The following is a 21178-nucleotide window of genomic DNA, read 5'->3' as shown; positions in this document are numbered from 1 at the left end:
GCTGCGGAGGATAAGTTTATCCGAGTTACCAGCCTCAGAACTTGCAGGTTAACAGCAGCTCAGATTAGAGACCAGGTCAATGCCACACAGAGGTCTAGCAGCAGACACATCTCTAGAACAACTGTTAACACTAAAAGTCCCAGAGAGGGGTCATTTAACATTTCTACCTTTGGAACCCAGAAGTGGGTCAAATGACCTGAAGGATTTTAACGAACATCCTATTATCACCGTCTTTTGTTCTGTAATTAAGGCCTTTACTGTCGCACCACAGGAGGTTGTTGTTTTCCATTGAGTTTAGCAATTTAGTTTCTAGTTAGTTCTATTCAGTTTATTGTATGCCATTTGACCCTCTTTCAGGACTTCAGGGGGGAGCTCGAAATTTCTGGGACTTCTAGTGTTAAGAGGAGACTTTGTGCTGCAGGCCTTCATGGTAAAATAGCTGCTAGGAAACCACTGCTAAGGACAGGCAACAAGCAGAAGAGACTTGTTTGGGCTAAAGAGCACAAGGAATGGACATTAGACCAGTGGAAATCTGTGCTTTGGTCTGAGGAGTCCAAATTTGAGATCTTTGGATCCAACCACTGTGTCTTTGTAGAAAAGGTGAACGGATGGACTCTACATGCCTGGTCCCCACCGTGAAGCATGGAGGAGGAGGTGAAGCATGGAGGAGGAGGTGTGATGGTGTGGGGGGGCTTTGCTGGTGACACTGTTGGGGATTTATTCAAAATTGAAGGCATACAGAACCAGCATGGCTACCACAGCATCTTGCAGCGGCGTGCTATTCCATCCGGTTTGCGTTTAGTTGGACCGTCATTTATTTTTCAACAGGACAATGACCCCAAACACACCTCCAGGCTGTGTAAGGGCTATTTGACTAAGAAGGAGAGTGATGGGGTGCTTCGCCAGATGACCTGGCCTCCACAGTCACCAGACCTGAACCCAATCGAGATGGTTTTGGGGTGAGCTGGACCGCAGAGTGAAGGCAAAAGGGCTAACAAGTGCTAAGCATCTCTGGAAACTCCTTCAAGACTGTTGGAAAACCATTTCCGGTGACTACCTCTTGAAGCTCATCAGGAGAATGCCAAGAGTGTGCAAAGCAGTAATCAAAGCAAAAGGTGGCTACTTTGAAGAACCTAGAATATAAGACATATTTTCAGTTGTTTCACACTTTTTTGTTAAGTATTTCATTCCACATGTGTTAATTCATAGTTTTGATGCCTTCAATGTGAATCTACAATTTTCAGAGTCATGAAAATAAAGAAAACTCTTGAATGAGAAGGTGTGTCCAAACTTTTGGTCTGTACTGTATGTCCAGCGTATATTTATACTGGAACATCCCCAGATGAAGACCAGTAGCATGTTCTTTAGGCCGCTGTCTGCCAAATGCAATTTCTTATACATAGAGCCACTGCAAAGAAACTTATACAAACCCCACAAACACTAATTTGCCCCTGTGCATTATATGCTTTCCAACATTGCTTGCATATTTCATTGCAGTCTTTTTCTTTTACATTGAATCAATGGGAAAAATCCATAACAAATCTTTGCTCAACCGACAAAAGCACTAATGTGCTTCAGATTTAAAAATCCAAATAAGGCTGTGTGCGCACGTTGCAGATTTGGTGCAGAAATTTTCTACACCTTCTGACAGAAAATATGCACCGAAAAAAATGCATGCGTTTTTCTCAATGAAGTCAATGGGTGGAAGAACTAAAAAAAATGGAGGAAAAAAACGCATCAATTGACATGCTGCAGATTATTTTCTGCACCAAATCTGCAAGGAAAGAAAAGAAGCAACATGTGCACAGCACTTCAAAATTCTCATTGACTTTGCTGGTATAAAGAGAGACATGCATCTTTGTGACAAAATCTGCATCAAAAACGCACTGTGTGCAGATAGTCTAAGGCTATGTTCACACTTCTGTTGTTTTCACTGCGCATGCTCAGATCTTGTGTTTAATTATTCAAATCAATGTCTCTCTCAGCGGCCAGCTTTTGTGAACGATCAGCTGATCGCCCGCGTGGCTGGCTATTGTGAACTGACGGCTCTCAAAAGCCGGCCGCCGGGAGATCAGCTGATCGCTCTCATAAGCCGGCCGCCGGTTGATCAGCTGATCGCTCTCAAAAGCCGGGCGATCAGCTGATCGCTCATAAGCCGGCCGCCGGTTGATCAGCTGATCGCTCATAAGCCGGCCGCCGGTTGATCAGCTGATCGCTCTCAAAAGCCGGCCGCCCGGCAATCAGCTGATCGTTCACAATAGCCGGCCGCTGGGCGATCAGCTGATCTCCCGGCAGCCGGCTTATGAGCGATCAGCTGATCAACCGGCGGCCGGCTTATGAGCGATCAGCTGATCAACCGGCGGCCGGCTTTTGAGAGCGATCAGCTGATCTCCCGGCGGCCGGCTTATGAGCGATCAAATAGGAATAACGTTTGGAACACCATTCTAAGTCCGAACTGGGTGCAAAAACCTAAAAAAACATCACTATGGGGAGATAAGGTATGCACACCAGTGACTATGTAAGGGGAATACATGAAATAGCAGAAACTGCTGTGTGAATACTGACCTGAAAAATCCAATAGCTATATGCAAGAGTGAATATGTGAAAAATGGAATCTGCATTACTGCCATGAACATATGAATCAAGAGAAATTTAGCTACTGAATTGATCAATGCAATAGAGCCCCAACACTACGCCAAAGTATTTCTCCACGTTGGGGTCCCTAGCTTGTGTGTGTCCTCTCATGCAGTTAAAAAACCTACCGTGTATGGGAAGCTGAGACCCAGGCTATTTATGCGTATGATATGGATTGGCAATAGGTGTGGTTGGGGAGGGTTCCCCTTACATAGTCACTGGTGTGCATACCTTATCTCCCCATAGTGATGTTTTTTTAGGTTTTTTGCACCCAGTTCGGACTTAGAATGGTGTTCCAAACGTTATTCCTATTTGTTAGTATTTTTTCGTTTGTGAACCCTCCCCAACCACACCTATTGCCAATCCATATCATACGCATATATAGCCTGGGTCTCAGCTTCCCATACACGGTAAGTTTTTTTTAACTGCATGAGAGGACACACACAAGCTAGGGACCCCAACGTAGAGAAATACTTTGGCGTAGTGTTGGGGCTCTATTGCATTGATCAATTCAGTAGCTAAATTTCTCTTGATTCATATGTTCATGGCAGTAATGCAGATTCCATTTTTCACATATTCACTCTTGCATATAGCTATTGGATTTTTCAGGTCAGTATTAACACAGCAGTTTCTGCTATTTCATGTATTCCCCTTACATAGTCACTGGTGTGCATACCTTATCTCCCCATGGCTTATGAGCGATCAGCTGATCGCTCGCTCTCTCTCGTTTTTATACTGAACTTTCAAAAACGGAATCCGCTTTCTCATAACAATCATTTCTTGTCACCTGTTGTACAACGCATCAGTCACAAGCGTCAAGCAACGCAGGTGACTGATGCAAAAAACAGAAATGTGAACCTAGCCTCAGTCATTTACTGACTGACCGTCAGGTGGGAGCAACGCTTCCATCATGCTCTACTGAGCATGCCCAGCATGTCTGGCACTCCCATTGGGCTGTCCCAAACTGAAACGGATCACGACGGATCCGTCAAAAAATGGACACACAATGGATGTAACGTACGCGACGGATCAGTTTTTTCACAGGATTCCTGTGAACAGAATTCTGTTAAATCACGCATCCGTTGACATCTAAAAAACGACGGATCTGATGGAAGCAAAACAACGGAAATATGAACATAGCCAAAACCATATGACTATGATGTATCTGATCATCTGTATGTGTTGAGTTTGGAAGCTCTCAGTTACTTCTGCTGCAATCTGGAGGTAAAATCTGCAACATTTGGGGAATGAAGCTGCAAGTGACAGGTCGATGTATTTGGGGGAGATTGTGCTGGATCAGAGGCTTTAATATGAATTTATGGGGGTCATAGTGTGGAATCCCTCCATCCAGGGGGCTATATTATATGGAGGGGCCTGAGCCTGGGGTCAGATCCTGAATGTTTGGGACTGGGATAAGGCCCAGCTGCTTTCTGCATGAATGTGAGTGCGGGGCTAGCTCTGTCCCATCAGGACTGGGAGCACTGGGAGCACTGGAGGAGGAGGGAGCAGCTCCTGACATTGCTGGAATAATTCCGCTTCCGCTGGCAGCAGAGCGCAGCCTCCCCTCCCTGCAGTCACCCAGCAAACATGGCCACGTCCCCCCAAAAGTCGCCCTCTACCCCCAAATCACCGACCCCCAAGTCACCCCCGTCCAGGAAGAAGGACGACTCCTTCCTGGGGAAACTCGGAGGAACTTTAGCCAGAAGGAAAAAAGCCAAAGAAGGTAAGAAGCTGCTACAATGTGTCAGTATACAGCTGGGCAGCCCCTGTGCGGTATACAGCTGGTGCACAGCATTGCAGTATATACACTGCCCTGGGAAATCTCTGTATTCTCCATCTCCCCCAGTGTCACCCACCTGGGAGCATCCGGGAAACGCTGCACTAAGTTCTGCTGCTCCAGTAGATCCACCTATAGAGTGGAGGAATGTGCGGCTCCATTGCTGGGGGCAGCCCCTCCCTGGCCTGTCTGTTTCCCGGGGCTATAGCAGAAATCTACAGGAGAGGAAAGCAAATCCATAAAATGCGACCAACACCCTGTGTCCTCAATACTGGGACTAAGGAGAATGTGCTCAGGAGTATTCATTTCTAATGTGCAATTAGTGCATCTTATAGAAATCATAAATATTTCTCAATTCATGTTCACACTTCCCAAACTGCATGTTTATTCCAAAAATCAACAAACTGTACATTCATTTTATAAATACATAAATTCTTCACTTATCCTGAGTTAGATCTGTATTATACTCCAGAGCTGCACTCACTATTCTGCTTATTGGAGTCACTGTATACATACATTACAGTACTGATCCTGACTTACATCCTGTATTATACTCCAGAGCTGGACTCACTATTCTGCTGGTGGAATCACTGTGTACATACTTTACATTACTGATCCTGAGTTACATTCTGTATTATACTCCAGAGCTGCACTCGCTATTCTGCTGGTGGAGTTACTTTGTACATACATTACTGATCCTGAGTTACCTCCTGTATTATACTCCAGAGCTGCACTCACTATTCTGCTGGTGCAGTCACTTTGTACATACATTACTGATCCTGAGTTACGTCCTGTATTATACTCCAGAGCTGCACTCAGTATTCTGCTTATTGGAGTCACTGTGTACATACATTACAGTACTGATCCTGACTTACATCCTGTATTATACTCCAGAGCTGGACTCACTATTCTGCTGGTGGAATCACTGTGTACATACTTTACATTACTGATCCTGAGTTACCTCCTGTATTATACTCCAGAGCTGCACTCACTATTCTGCTGGTGCAGTCACTGTGTACATACATTACTGATCTTGAGTTACATCCTGTATTATACTCCAGAGCTGCACTCACTATTCTGCTGGTGCAGTCACTGTGTACATACATTACTGATCTTGAGTTACATCCTGTATTATACTCCAGAGCTACACTCACTATTCTGCTGGTGCAGTCACTGTGTACATACATTACTGATCTTGAGTTACATCCTGTATTATACTCCAGAGCTGCACTCACTATTCTGCTGGTGCAGTCACTGTGTACATACATTACTGATCTTGAGTTACATTCTGTATTATACTCCAGAGCTGCAGTCGCTATTCTGCTGGTGCAGTCACTGTGTACATACATTACTGATCTTGAGTTACATCCTGTATTATACTCCAGAGCTACACTCACTATTCTGCTGGTGCAGTCACTGTGTACATACATTACTGATCTTGAGTTTCATTCTGTATTATACTCCAGAGCTGCAGTCGCTATTCTGCTGGTGCAGTCACTTTGTACATACATTACTGATCCTGAGTTACGTCCTGTATTATACTCCAGAGCTGCACCCAATGCACATGTGCCAAATGTAGCTTTCAGGTCACCAGTATGTGGCTCCCCAACTTCTGTTGACCCCAGGTACTTTTGCGCTCTAGGCCCAGTATTGGGTCTTTTATTAGAGCTCCTCACATCACCTGTTATAGTCACACATGGCTCATGGTATAGATATATATAATTAGTCTCGTTTATAATCGCTTTATACCACTTTTAATATTGTCACACACAGTCATGGCCAAAAGTGTTGGCTCCCTTGAAATTGTTCTAGAAAAGGAAGTATTTCTCCCAGAAAATTATTCCAATTAGGCTATGTGCACACGTTGCTTTTTTGTGTGCATCTTTTCTGCCCATAAAAAAGCAGCAGGAGGAACACGCATTTTTAATCGTGTTTACGTATTTTTTCACATGCTTTTTTTTTCTTCTTTTTCTTAGTCATGGCGATTGCGGGGCTTCAGGAGCTGTACCCCCACAATCGTCGCCAGGTCTCCAACTGGTGTTACAGCCGGGATCCGGAGCGCACTGCCTGTAGTGGTGCCTGCACCGCTCCCTGAAGTTTTACCCCCTGAATGCTGCGATCAGGCAGGGAGAGGGATCACTTACTTCTCACTAGAGATCAGGTCCCTGGAATGCGATCACAGGGACCCAATCGCTGCCATGGAATCCTTTGTCATCACCATGATGACCCGGGTTACTGAGCTACAGAGAGCCTCACACACCATGCTGTATGCCGGGAACTGTACAGATATAATCCACTGTAGTGATAAAGCAGAAAGAATGGACACTCTGCTTCTATTTTTTTAGCAACAAAATCTGCAAGGAAATAAGAAGCAGCGTGTGCACAGCAACTCACTATTCTCATAGACTTTGCTGGGATGCATTTTTCCTTGCAGCATTGACTAAAATCTGCAAGGAAAAAAGCATGAAAAAAGCAACGTGCGCACATGACCTAACACATGTTTTGTTATGCACATATTTATTTCCTTTATTTGTTTTGGAACAACCAAAAAAAGAGAAAAAAGCCAAATTGGACAGAATTGCAAACAAAACCCCAAAAATGAGCTGGACAAACTTGTTGTTCCCCTCCTCTTAATATTTGGCTGCACGCCCTTTGAAATAAATAACTGCAGTCAATCGCCTCCTATAACCGTCCACAAGCTTCTTACTCCTCTCACCTGGAATCTTGGACTCTTCTTTATAAACATCTCCAGGTCTCTCGTATTTGAAGGCGTCTTCTCTTCTCCCAACAGCAATTTTCAGATTCATTGCTGCCACTTCAGAACTCTCCAGCACTTTTTCATCCATTTCTGGGGGCTTCTTGAAGTGTTTGGGGTCAATGTACTGCTGGAAGACCCCTGACCTACAACACAAACCCAGCTTTTGTGATGCTGGGCACTACATTACCACCCAAAGACCTTTGATAATCTTCAGATTTCAGGATGCCTTGCACACAGTCAAGGCCCTCAGTGCCAGAGGCAGCAAAACAATCCCAAAACATCTGAGCCTCCACCATATTTGACTGTAGGTGCTGTGTTTTTTTTCTTTGTAGTCCGTTCTGTTTTTGGTAAACCATAGAATGATGTACTTTACCAAAAAGCTCTATCTTGGTCTCATCCGTCCACAAGATGCTTTCCCAGAAGGATTTTGGTTATTCACGTACATTTTGACAAACTGCAGTCTAACTTTTTTATGTCTCTGTATCAGCAGTGGGGTCCTCCTGGGTCTCATCCATAGGTTTTCATTTCATTCTGATGTAGATGGATAGTTTGCACTGACACTGACACCCATGAGTCTGCTGAACAGCTTGAATTTCTTTGGAACTTGATTGGGGCAGCTTATCCACCATCCGGACTATCCTACAGTGCAAGTTTTCAAAAAATGTTCTCTGCCGTTCACGTCCAGGAAGATTAGCTACAGCGCCGTGGGTTATAAACGTCCTTATTATGTTGCGCACCATGGATAAAAGAACATCAAGATCTCTGGAGATGGACTTGTCACATTGTTGATATTATTCAACAATTTTGGTTCTCAAGTCCTCATCTCTATTTTCAGTTCTCCATGCTTAGTGTGGCACACACAATGCAAAGATTGGGTCAACTTCTCCCCTTTTTATCTGGTCTCAGGTGTTGCTTCAACGTATTTTTGTAGGACTAAATAAATAGGGACCGCTTATTCGCTCAGTGTTACCATCCTAAGCTACGTCACCTAACCATACCCTCATTAAGTGACTTTATATTTTTTGCATCTTTACCTTTTTCCTGAACTTTTGTTTGATTTTTCCCATTTATATCTTCCATATTCTGTTATCTTACTGGCATTGGGATCATAAAGCCTGATCAGTTTTTTAGCATGTGTTGCATTTGAGGTATATACCCTCTGCTCAAACCACCCTCAGGCTTTTTTTTTTCCATTTCCCTATTGAGTCCTTGTCTTTGTTTTTGTTTTTTTTTTTTTTAATGGAGAGCCATTAAATTTATATTTGTTTTCGTAGGGATTTTTTCATTTTTCTGTGGATATTTTGCCTCATACTGCTACATACTTTCTAATGTTTTTTTTTTTACATGGCTGACTCATTTAGCCATGCTTCCATGTCAAAGATATGACTTTTGGTCACAATTCTTTGATGAAGACCACTTCTGGACATATCTCTCTAAACCACGAGATGTAGCTGATCCCACTTGTCGCTGCCAGTTCTAAGCTGATGGCACTGCTGGACATTTTCCGATTTTAAGGAAAGCAAGTACAATATGTCTCATCTGTGGCACTAAGTTTCGTTGGCCAAGCATTGCATCCAAGCTCCTCACTGTTGGCCGTTTCTTGGTGATTCTTAAATTGAAAAGAACGCCTTTAAAAGGAACTTGGCACCAGATCTTTGCCCTATAAGCTGCGGCCACCACCATTGAGCTCTTATGTACAGTATTCTAGAATACTAACCTAAAAAACACATATAATACTTTGCCTAGGGGGGCAGTCCGGTCCAATGGCTCTCCGGTTTGGCGCCTCCATCTCTGTCCTTCTGAGACCCATGTGTATGACACGTTAACGTCATGAACACTAGCTAGTATTGAGGTCTTGCGCAGGCGCATTTTGATCTGTCCTGCTCAGTGCAGATTAAAGAATTGTAGTGCGCATGCGGTATTTAACCTTTCCTCGTGCCTGCGCATTACAGTACTTTTGATCTGCCTTCAGCAAGGCCCTCCTGATCAGGATCACAATGTCGATCTGTGTGGATGACTTAGACGCGTCAGCCACACTGGGTTGGGTAGAAGGAGGACGGAGATTGCAGCAGAGAGGAGGTGCCGGACCGGAGAGCCGTGACACCCATCGGACCGGACCGCCCTCTAGGTGAATATAATAAGTGTTTATTATGTTATACAGCGTGGCCTGAGCTCTTATATACAGTATTCTAGGATGCTGTATATAAAAGCTCAGTTGTAGTTGCCACAGCTTATAGTTGCCAAATCTGGTGACAGCTTCCCTTTAACTTCAGTGTGCTTTGATAGCTTTGCCTTGAAACACCTTGCTGATGCAGTAGAACTACCTGGTGTCTTGTTGAGTTGCTCAATCTTGCCATGGTGTAGGACTTGTGACATGAAAGACCACTAAGAAATCCTGGAGGTGATGTGACCCCCACAGAGCCCTGGTCTCAGCATAGTCTGTCTGGGATTATATAAAGATTCTCCAGCAGGGAGCTTAGTTCTCCAGCAGGGAGCTTAGTTCTCCAGCAGGGAGCTTGGCTCTCCAGCAGGGAGCTTGGCTCTCCAGCAGGGAGCTTGGCTCTCCAGCAGGGAGCTTGGCTCTCCAGCAGGGAGCTTGGCTCTCCAGCAGGGCGCTTGGGTCTCCAGCAGGGCGCTTGGGTCTCCAGCAGGGAGCTTGGGTCTCCAGCAGGGAGCTTGGGTCTCCAGCAGGGAGCTTAGGTCTCCAGCAGGGAGCTTAGGTCTCCAGCAGGGAGCTTGGCTCTCCAGCAGGGAGCTTGGCTCTCCAGCAGGGAGCTTGGCTCTCCAGCAGGGCGCTTGGGTCTCCAGCAGGGCGCTTGGGTCTCCAGCAGGGCGCTTGGGTCTCCAGCAGGGCGCTTGGGTCTCCAGCAGGGCGCTTGGGTCTCCAGCAGGGAGCTTGGGTCTCCAGCAGGGAGCTTGGGTCTCCAGCAGGGAGCTTGGCTCTCCAGCAGGGAGCTTGGCTCTCCAGCAGGGAGCTTAGGTCTCCAGCAGGGAGCTTAGGTCTCCAGCAGGGAGCTTAGGTCTCCAGCAGGGAGCTTAGGTCTCCAGCAGGGAGCTTAGGTCTCCAGCAGGGAGCTTAGGTCTCCAGCAGGGAGCTTAGGTCTCCAGCAGGGAGCTTAGGTCTCCAGCAGGGAGCTTAGGTCTCCAGCAGGGAGCTTAGGTCTCCAGCAGGGAGCTTAGGTCTCCAGCAGGGAGCTTAGGTCTCCAGCAGGGAGCTTAGGTCTCCAGCAGGGAGCTTAGGTCTCCAGCAGGGAGCTTAGGTCTCCAGCAGGGAGCCTCTTCCAAAATGTGAGTTCCTTCAAAAACTCTGCAATGTACCTAGAATACTTGATTATTTTGAGGGCGAAGGATGATCACCCCAAAGATTGAGTTGTTTCTCTTGGAATTTATTTTTTATCAATTACCAAAATCCAATTTTTTTAAACCAGCTTATTTTACAGATTTTTTTCAGACCTACCTAAAACTTTTGCACAGTTTTGTACACGTTGGGCCATTACACTTTACCCTCTGTCTACACCAGTGTCTGTGTTGCTTTCTTGCAGTGCCCCTCGGGTGGGTATGTGACCCCACACCGGATGTCACTCGTGGTGGGTTTGCCCTCCGGCTCCGTATGGCGTTCCTCTGCAGGAATGTTCTGCAGAATTAGGGCTTAGCTCTGCGGCTGAGCTCATCGTCTCTCCACATGATGAGGTCACGTCACAAATTCCAATCCAGACACTTCATCGTAGGAATATGCTGTGTGGAGGAGTAATTCAAGGATTTTAATACTGTGTGGTGGCTGTGCGAGCGACCTCAAAATCAGAATCCGGAAATTATATAGAAGGTTCTTCTACGTGAATCCTAACAAGCGTTTAGATGTAGCAGAGCAGAGTTTGTCTTTTCCTACCTGTTGTCTGTTGTATGCTTCCCCGCCTCATCACTGTGTATGGATTTACATAGGGCTGCAGGTCTGTCATTGCTTTGGTCCACAATATTTAGGCATCTGCTCCATTTATTGGAAGGTCCACTCTACATGGCGGCTCGTGGGGTAATTCACTATTGATTCTCCCCGCCTTTTCCACTAAAGGTAAACCAAGCTCATACATCACGGACTCTTATAGATTTGATTGCGAGCTCCTGGGTGCAGGTGGCAAAACATATTCATTTTGCTAGTGAAGATTTCCACGTTTGGAAGCTGTGAATATCTATTCAACCCTCTAGGGAGCAACACTCAACTTTTCCAGGCTCCTGAATGGCACATATCTTGAAATACAGGAATGTTACTGAACTGGATTTGCCATTGTCCAGGGCTATGTGCACACATTGCAGATGTACAGTACAGACCAAATGTTTGGACACACCTTCTCATTCAAAGAGTTTTCTTTATTTTCATGACTCTGAAAATTGTAGATTCACATTGAAGGCATCAAAACTATGAATTAAAACATGAGGAATGAAATACGTAACAAAAAAGTGTGAAACAACTGAAAATATGTCTTATATTCTACGTTCTTCAAAGTAGCCACCTTTTGCTTTGATTACTGCTTTGCACACTCTTGGCATTCTCTTGATGAGCTTCAAGAGGTAGTCACCGGAAATGGTTTTCCTACAGTCTTGAAGGAGTTCCCAGAGATGCTTAGCACTTGTTGGCCCTTTTGCCTTCACTCTGCGGTCCAGCTCACCCCAAACCATCTCGATTGGGTTCAGGTCTGGTGACTGTGGAGGCCAGGTCGTCTGGCGTAGCACCCCATCACTCTCCTTTTTAGTCACATAGCCCTTACGCAGCCTGGAGGAGTGTTTGGGGTCATTGTCCTGTTGAAAAATAAATGATGGTCCAACTAAACGCAAATCGGATGGAATAGCATGCCGCTGCAAGATGCTGTGGTAGCCATGCTGGTTCAGTATGCCTTCAATTTTGAATAAATCCCCAACAGTGTCACCAGCAAAGCCCCCCCCACACCATCACACCTCCTCCTCCATACTTCACGGTGGGAACCAGCCATGTAGAGTCCATCCGTTCACCTTTTCTACAAAGACACGGTGGTTGGATTTAAAGATCTCAAATTTAGACACATCAGACCAAAGCACAGATTTCCACTAGTCTAATGTCCATTCCTTGTGTTCTTTAGCCCAAACAAGTCTCTTCTGCTTGTTGCCTGTCCTTAGCAGTGGTTTCCTAGCAGCTATTTTACCATGAAGGCTGGTGCACAGTCTTCTCTTAACAGTTGTTCTAGAGATGAGAAGGTGTGTCCAAACTTTTGGTCTGTACTGTAGTTGCAGAATCGACGTGTGGAAACGAAACAAAAATGCAGCAAAAACGCAACATGTGAACATAGTCTAATACACCCCTCCGCTGCTTTCGACAGTCTCTATGAAAAAGGCAAGAGCATTTTGGATTAAAGGGATTTTCCTGATTTTGGAAAAACACCTGTCACCCAGCTACAGTTTGTTAAAGCAAAAGCTGTGCTTTACTCACCCTTGTCAGGTCCAACGCTAATTTTGCACTGTAGTGCCAAGTGTCTTATTGTCTGCAGCAGTGATATCACATTAACAGCACTGCAGCCAATCAATGAGCTCAGTGACTCTGCCAAGTTGACGGCAAAAAGCCTCTAAGCTGATTGGCTGCAATTCGGGCAGTCGCTGAGCTCATTGATTGGCTGCAGTGCTGTTAATCAGATTAGCGGCTTTTGCTGTCATCTTGAGCAGAGTCGCTGAGCTCAATGATTGTCTGCAGTGCTGTCGACATGACATCAGCGCTGCCAACAGTATCCGATAACGGGAGCAATCGTGCAGACTCAGCGCTAATGATAAGGAGATTAGAAGACCTTTGGGGGTCTTGAGTTCTCGGCTCGCGACCATCGTGATTTCCAATATTTTTTTTCGCAGTCGGGGGAAGGGCGAATCATTTCTTACATGCAAGAAGCAGAATGACAACTGCACAATGTGTATTGTATTAAAGGCCTCCAAATTCCGCTGTGACTATCGGGAAATATTCTCTATAAATCCGAGCGTGGCTGTTCAGAATGAAGGCTGCGGCGCTGCGCAGCGATATTGTCCGAGGTTTCGCCGCCTCTCAATGCGCTCATTTATTTGGAAGGATGTTCCACATTCCTTATCTCCTGTTGCCAGCACCCGTCATACAAATTTGTGCGAAGGTCACGATGCGTGTGCACACAGGCAATGGTATTGATAGGATGATACAAAGACAGATGCCGTATTATCTATTCCCCATTACTTTTTTCAATGGCAGCCTCTGTGGCACTGAAGCCGGCTGCTCTGTATATGCTATGGCTGGAATCTTAAGAATGCGCCTTAGAATGGAAGACATTCGATAGATCCAGAGGTTAGCAAGCCAACATAACATTGAAATTCTTGCAGCAATTCAGGTGGAATCCATAGGAAATTCACTTATTTAATTCTTTTGATTTCTTCCTCAAAACGTGACCCGTTTCTAGGTGCGGAAGAACGGCTGCAGATGTTATGTATCCAGGGGAAGGGTCATATTGAGCTCCCCAAATGTTACATAGTACACAGAATATTGTTACATAATGTTCCCCTGTATTAATCGTCCCCGGGGCAGAACACATTCACATTTTGTCTTCTCTGCGAGCAGCTTACGCCTGCGCTCACTGACTCCCCCTGCTGGTCAATGTAGTGCATGAACACATCACTCTCAGTAAAACTGATACACAGTACAGACCAAAAGTTTGGACACACCTCCTCATCTCTAGAATAACTGTTAAGAGGAGACTTTGTGCAGCAGGCCTTCATGGTAAAATAGCTGCTAGGAAACCACTGCTAAGGACAGGCAACAAGCAGAAGAGACTTGTATGGGCTAAAGAACACAAGGAATGGACATTAGACCAGTGGAAATCTGTGCTTTGGTCTGATGAGTCCAAATTTGAGATCTTTGGATCCAACCACCGTGTCTTTGTAGAAAAGGTGAACGGATGGACTCTACATGGCTGGTTCCCACCGTGAAGCATGGAGGAGGAGGTGTGATGGTGTGGGGGGGCTTTGCTGGTGACACTGATGGGGATTTATTCAAAATTGAAGGCATACTGAACCAGCATGGCTACCACAGCATCGTGCTATTCCATCCGGTTTGCGTTTAGTTGGACCATCATTTATTTTTCAACAGGACAATGACCCCAAACACACCTCCAGGCTGTGTAAGGGCTATTTGACTAAGAAGGAGAGTGATGGGGTGCTACGCCAGATGACCTGGCCTCCACAGTCACCAGACCTGAACCCAATCGAGATGGTTTGGGGTGAGCTGGACCGCAGAGTGAAGGCAAAAGGGCCAACAAGTGCTGAGCATCTCTGGGACCTCCTTCAAGACTGTTGGAAGACCATTTCCGGTGACTACCTCTTGAAGCTCATCAAGAGAATGCCAAGAGTGTGCAAAGCAGTAATCAAAGCAAAAGGTGGCTACTCTTAAGAACCTAGAATATAAGACATATTTTCAGTTATTTCACACTCTTTTAAGTATTTCATTCCACATGTTTTCATTCATAGTTTTGATGTCTGCAATGTTAATCTACAATTTTCAGAGTCATGAATATAAAGAAAACTCTTTGAATGAGAAGGTGTGTCCATACTTTTGGTCTGTACTGTATATATTTATATAGCGCTGTTAATTTCACAGCACTTTACATACATTGGCAACACTGTCCCCATTTGAGCTCACAATCCAAATTCCCTATCAATATGATTTGCAGTATAAAGTACATTATATCTAATGAGTCACATCCTGCTCCCTCAGACACTACACTTAAAGAGACTCCATTAGCAGGTTTTTGCCACCTAATCTGAGAGCAGCATAACATAGTGGCAGAGATCCTGATTCCAACGATGTGTCACTTACTGAGCTGCTTAGTGTAGATTTGATAAAATCACTGTTTAATCAGTAGTAGATTATCATTACAGGACTATTTGGTGTGCTGCAGGTAGTCCAACATATTCATGAGCTCTGTATAACTGCTAGATCTACAGCAGAGGAAACAGTGATTTTATCAAAATGACTGATAATAGCTCAATAAGTGACACATCGCTGGAATTAGGGTCTCTGTCTCTACATTACGCTGCTCTCAGATGGATTCCATTTAATTAGTTTACTTTTGCCTGGAGTGTCCTTTTTAATACATTTATATGGTCATACTCATTAAAAAAAAAAAAAAAAGGTTTGCAAAAACTAATAGTACAAGCAAATAAAACTTTGCAATAAATCTTATCAGAGAAAATTGTGTTTTACTCCTCTTATAAGCCACTTCTCCTCCCTCCACCTCCTGAGTGCATCATTCATTCTAAAAAGCCATCTTGGTTAAACACAGTATTATATTTATTCAAATATAGTCCTATTGTATTCTGGAACATTAACATAGCTCTCCATACCCTGTGTGTTACACATGTATGTATGTATGTATGTATGTATGTATGTATCTATCTACAGTATCGATTCCCCCCTTCTACACTATCTATCCCCCCTTTACACTCTCTTCCCCCCCCCCTCTATCTCCACTATCTTTCCCCCCTATCTCCACTATACCCCCCCTCATCTCCACTATACCACCACCCCCATCTCCACTATACCCCCCCACCCATCTCCACTATACCCCCCCCCATCTCCACTATACCACCACCCCTATCTCCACTATACCCCCCCACCATCTCCACTATACCCCCCCACCATCTCCACTATACCCCCCCACCATCTCCACTATACCCCCCACCCACCATCTCCACTATACCCCCCCCCCACCATCTCCACTATACCCCCCCCCCACCATCTCCACTATACCCCCCCCCCCACCATCTCCACTATACCCCCCCCACCATCTCCACTATACCCCCCCCATCTCCACTATACCACCACCCCTATCTCCACTATACCACCACCCCTATCTCCACTATACCCCCCCTATCTCCACTATACCCCCCCTATCTCCACTATACCCCCCCTATCTCCACTATACCCCCCCTATCTCCACTATACCCCCCCCATCTCCACTATACCCCCCCCATCTCCACTATACCCCCCCACCATCTCCACTATACCCCCCCACCATCTCCACTATACCACCACCCCTATCTCCACTATACCCCCCCTATCTCCACTATACCCCCCCACCATCTCCACTATCCCGCCCCCCCCTATCTCCACTATCTCTCCCCCTATCTATCCTTTCACTGCTCCTAACACCGGCCCTAACTGTAGCTAGGGCTTATATTTGGAGTAGGACTTATATTTAAAGCATACTCCACAAATCCTGTAAAATCATGCTCGGGCTTATTTGTGGGGTAGGTCTTATTGTCATGTGTGTAGATTGCAGAGAGGGAAACTTGTAAGAATTCCCCCCCCCCCCCCAAACAAAACAGGACCTACTGTGTGTCACTTAATTGCCAAAGTAATGTCTGTTATTCCTTGTGTATATATGAGAGCTGATTCTTTGAAGTTATCTGAACCTACAGGAAAGTTTTTATTAAACTATTCCACATTATTGCTCAAGGTATGGGTTATTCTCATATTGAATTTTGGCATGAAAAACATGAAAAGTTTTCTGCACCTAAAACCACTTATTTTCCATGGTTTTCAATGGGAAATTCATGTTGCTTTTTTTGTGCAGCTTTAGGCAACATAATATCCACCAGTGGGGCTCGCTTAGCACATTTCTCAGCACATTAGACAACTCTCCGTTCTTATTTTACACCCATTTATTGTCACACCCTATTTCTACATCTTGCCCACTACTTCCAGGTTCGCCTCTTTTCTACACAGTCTTAACATGGGGAAAAAACATTATACATTTTGTTTTTTGCTAAATTTTGCGTCATTTTGATTAGTAAATCGGCCCCACGGTGACACATCCGACCCACTGACAAAGTGATTGACATGTGCAGCTTTCACCCAATGTGGTTGTATTAACAGTCATCAAATGTTCTTTGATCTGAAAAATAGTGGGCGTCTGCGGAGAAAGAGCAAGAAACAAGGGCTCGGCTTTATTTACTTTAGTTTCCAGATGCAGTTTTCTTTGTTGTAAGAGCACTACCTAATATTTTATATATATTTATAATTTAGTAACGATATTATATACATCACTTATCAGGAGCGAAGAAATCATTGGTGCAACAAGTGGAGCTGCAAAGGGGCACGGAGTTAAGGGGTCCCATTTACACCTCCAAAATAGGTAGAATTGTGCATTATAATGAGCTATTGGACTACAAAGGCGTCTATATTGCTCTGCCCGTGTCACGTATCCTGTCTGATCCTCCTGCAGCAGAATAGTGAGTGCAGCTCTGGAGTATAATACAGGATGTAACTCAGGATCCATACAGGATAAGTAATGTAATGTATGTACACAGTGACTGCACCAGCAGAATAGTGAGTGCAGCTCTGGAGGATAATACAGGATGTAACTCAGGATCAGTACAGGATAAGTAATGTATGTACACAGTGATTGCACCAACAGAATAGTAAGTGCAGCTCTGGATTTCTTTTTTTTTTTTTTTTTTTTTAGCCTAATGATGGTCTTTTTCTTTTCCATTGAGAGCTCCTGTGACCGCATGTTGTAGGTTCACAGCTCCAAATGCAAATGCCACACCTGGAATCAGCTCCAGACCTTTTAGCTGCTTAATTGATGATGGATTAACAAGGGAATAGCCCATGCAACTCACTAAAGAGAATTTCAGATAATGGTCCAATTGAAGAGGCAGATACACATTAAAGAGTTGTAATTCATAAACCCTTCCTCCAATTCGAATGTGCATATCCTCAAACTAAAGCTGAGAGTCTACACTATAAGCCCATATTGATTATATACCGTCAGTATGTTTTTATAAACAGCAAAAATGCCAAAACCTGTGTCGCCATCCATATAGCTCGGCAAGTGAAGAAGATTAGATCAGTACAGGCTTTCAGAAAATAATGTCTGCATTCATAGACAGCAAGTAAAGAGAGGAATTAAAGTCACATGGAAAAGTTTCAGAACTCTATAAACAATGGATGAGACGTGGCCGTGTCTCATTAAGAGCTTCTCACTTATTTGCAGCTATTATCGGTTTTGTTTTGTCATTTTACATTTCCCTAGAATTGCCAAGGTGATTGTAATAAAAGGCTGAGTTACATAACCCCATTATTACCGATCCAATAGATTTCGCTCCTTTGTTGCAGATGCCACTTGTGCTGGGTTATATATATATATATATATATATATATATATATATATATATATATATATATATATATATATATATATATATATATATATATATATATATATATATATATATATATGTATATATGTATGTATATGTAATTTTTTTTTTTTTGGCATTATTTCTCTAGTGGAACGGAAAAATGTCTTAGTTTACATACAAACATGGAGATGTGGTGTGTATATAATAAATATATATATATATATATATATATATATATATATATATATATATATATATATATATATATATATATAAATTTTATTTATATATATATATATATATATATATATATATATATATATATATATATATATATATATATATATATATATATATATATATATATTAATACGAGACCCCGGCAATTGTGAGGGATCGTCCGCTATAGTGAGCACCGCGTCCTTTATGACGGCAATCACGAGTCGCTGTCTCTTCGCCGCTCGATGTCATCAGGGAAAGGCAAAAAATATTTAGCACTGGTATTGTTTGCAGCCGCAGGAAGAATACATCTGACTTTCATTAATTAACTGCGATTCACAAGAACAGTTCATGGACAGTGGACCAGGGAGAGAATTCGACAAGCTCTGCGTTCGCGCTGCCTTGACTCTCGGAGGATATGTTGGGCCCCACCAATTTCCTTCTCTCCTATTGTCTCATTACACAAAGTTAGTGCTTTTGTTATTTCTCTCATTGTTTCCTCCCTGCGTTCGGATGTTCTGGTCTTGGGTTATGGATTCCACCAGAAATTTTGTATCAGAGACCTTGTGCTCTTCTTGGAGTGGATTCCTATATCTCCGCTGTAGATCTTTCTATTTTCTTGATTCCTTGACACTTACTATGACTCGATGACCCTCAAGTCCCTTTTTTAAAGGGTTTTTTCCTATTCATATAGAATAGGAAAAAACGTCCTCATCGCTGGAGGTCTGACCACTGGGACCCCAGTTTGGGCAAGTTTGGACACACCTTCTCATACAAACGGTTTTCTTTATTTTCATGACTCTGAAAATTGTAGATTCACATTGAAGGTATCAAAACTATGAATTATCACATGTGGAATGAAATACTTAACAAAAAAGTGTGAAACAACTGATAATATGTCTTATATTCTAGGTTCTTCAGTAGCCACCTTTTGCTGTGATTACTGCTTTGCACACTCTTGGCATTCCCTTGACGAGCTTCAAAAGGTCGTCACCAGAAATGGTTTTCACTTCACAGGTGTGCCCTGTCAGGTTTAATAAGTGGGATTTCTTGCCTTATAAATGGGGTTGGGACCATCAGTTGTGTTGTGCAGGAGTCTGGTGGAGACACAGCTGATAGTCCTACTGAATAGACTGTTAGCTGCTTTTTTTCTTGCCATAATACAAATTCTAAGTAAAGAAAAACGAGTGGCCATCATTACTTTAAGAAATGAAGGTCAGTCAGTCCGAAAAATTGGGAAAACTTTGAAAGTGTCCTCAAGTGCAGTGGCAAAAACCATCAAACGCTACAAAGAAACTGGCTCATATGAGGACCGCCCCAGGAAAGGAAGACCAAGAGTCACCTCTGCTGCGGAGGATAAGTTTATCCAAGTCACCAGCCTCAGAAATCGCAGGTTAACAGCAGCTCAGATTAGAGAGCAGGTCAATGCCACACAGAGTTCTAGCAGCAGACACATCTCTAGAACAACTGTTAAGAGGAGACTTTGTGCAGCAGGCCTTCATGGTAAAATAGATGCTAGGAAACCCCTGCTAAGGACAGGCAACAAGCAGAAGAGACTTGTTTGGGCTAAAGAACACAAGGAATGGACATTAGACCAGTGGAAATCTGTGCTTTGCTCTGATGAGTCCAAATTTGAGATCTTTGGATCCAAACACCGTGTCTTTGTATAACAGGTGAACGGATGGACTCTACATGGCTGGTTCCCACCGTGAAGCATGGAGGAGGAGGTGTGATGGTGTGGGGGGGCTTTGCTGGTGACACTGTTGGGGATTTATTCAAAATTGAAGGCATACAGAACCAGCATGGCTACCACAGCATCTTGCAGCGGCATGCTATTCCATCCGGTTTGCGTTTAGTTGGACCATCATTTATTTTTCAACAGGACAATGACACCAAACACACCTCCAGGCTGTGTAAGGGCTATTTGACTAAGAAGGAGAGTGATGGGGGGCTATGCCAGATGACCTGGCCTCCACAGTCACCAGACCTGAACCCAATCGAGATGGTTTGGGGTGAGCTGGACCGCAGAGTGAAGGCAAAAGGGCCAACAAGTGCTGAGCATCTCTGGGAACTCCTTCAAGACTGTTGGAAAACCATTTCCGGTGACTACCTCTTGAAGCTCATAAAAGAGAATGCCAAGAGTGTGCAAAGCAGTAATCAAAGCAAAAGGGGGCTACTTTGAAGAACCTAGAATATCAGACATATTTTCAGTTGTTTCACACTTTTTTACGTATTTCATTCCACTTGTGTTAATTCATAGTTTTGATGCCTTCAATGTGAATCTACAATTTTCAGAGTCATGAAAATAAAGAAAACTCTTTGAATGAGGTGTGTCCAAACATTTGGACTGTACTGTATATAAAGGCAATAAAACATGATTGCCACAAAATATTCTACACGTCTCAACAGGAGTCATGTTAAAAAAAGAAAAGGGTAAGGCATTAGATAGTTTCTAAGAATCCATACACTAAACAAAACTTGCGTTTCCATTTCTACATTGACTCCTGTAGCTCGTGTATTATAACTTTATGGCCACCATGCAATCTTTAGGTGTACATTCTGTGCTAAATAATTTCATAATATATTAGTAAAAGGGAGTACTGATTTTTTGTTTT

At 43.8% G+C, this 21178-nt stretch overlaps 1 protein-coding gene across 1 annotated transcript in view; it reads left to right on the top strand.

Moving 5' to 3' along the window:
* Positions 1–4185: 4185 nt before the first annotated feature.
* PARVA (parvin alpha) overlaps positions 4186–21178 on the top strand; it is a 76281-nt gene continuing 59288 nt past the window's right edge. Inside the window, exon 1 of the mRNA XM_075326677.1 lies at positions 4186–4357. Coding sequence (XP_075182792.1) covers positions 4222–4357 — 136 coding nt within the window. The 5' untranslated portion in view covers positions 4186–4221. The remainder of the gene's footprint in view (positions 4358–21178) is intronic.

The sequence above is a fragment of the Anomaloglossus baeobatrachus genome, chromosome 10 (assembly GCF_048569485.1).
Source record: "Anomaloglossus baeobatrachus isolate aAnoBae1 chromosome 10, aAnoBae1.hap1, whole genome shotgun sequence".
NCBI lineage: Eukaryota > Metazoa > Chordata > Amphibia > Anura > Aromobatidae > Anomaloglossus > Anomaloglossus baeobatrachus.
Note: the sequence above shows the minus strand (reverse complement) of the source record. Positions and strands in the feature narration are given on the sequence as shown.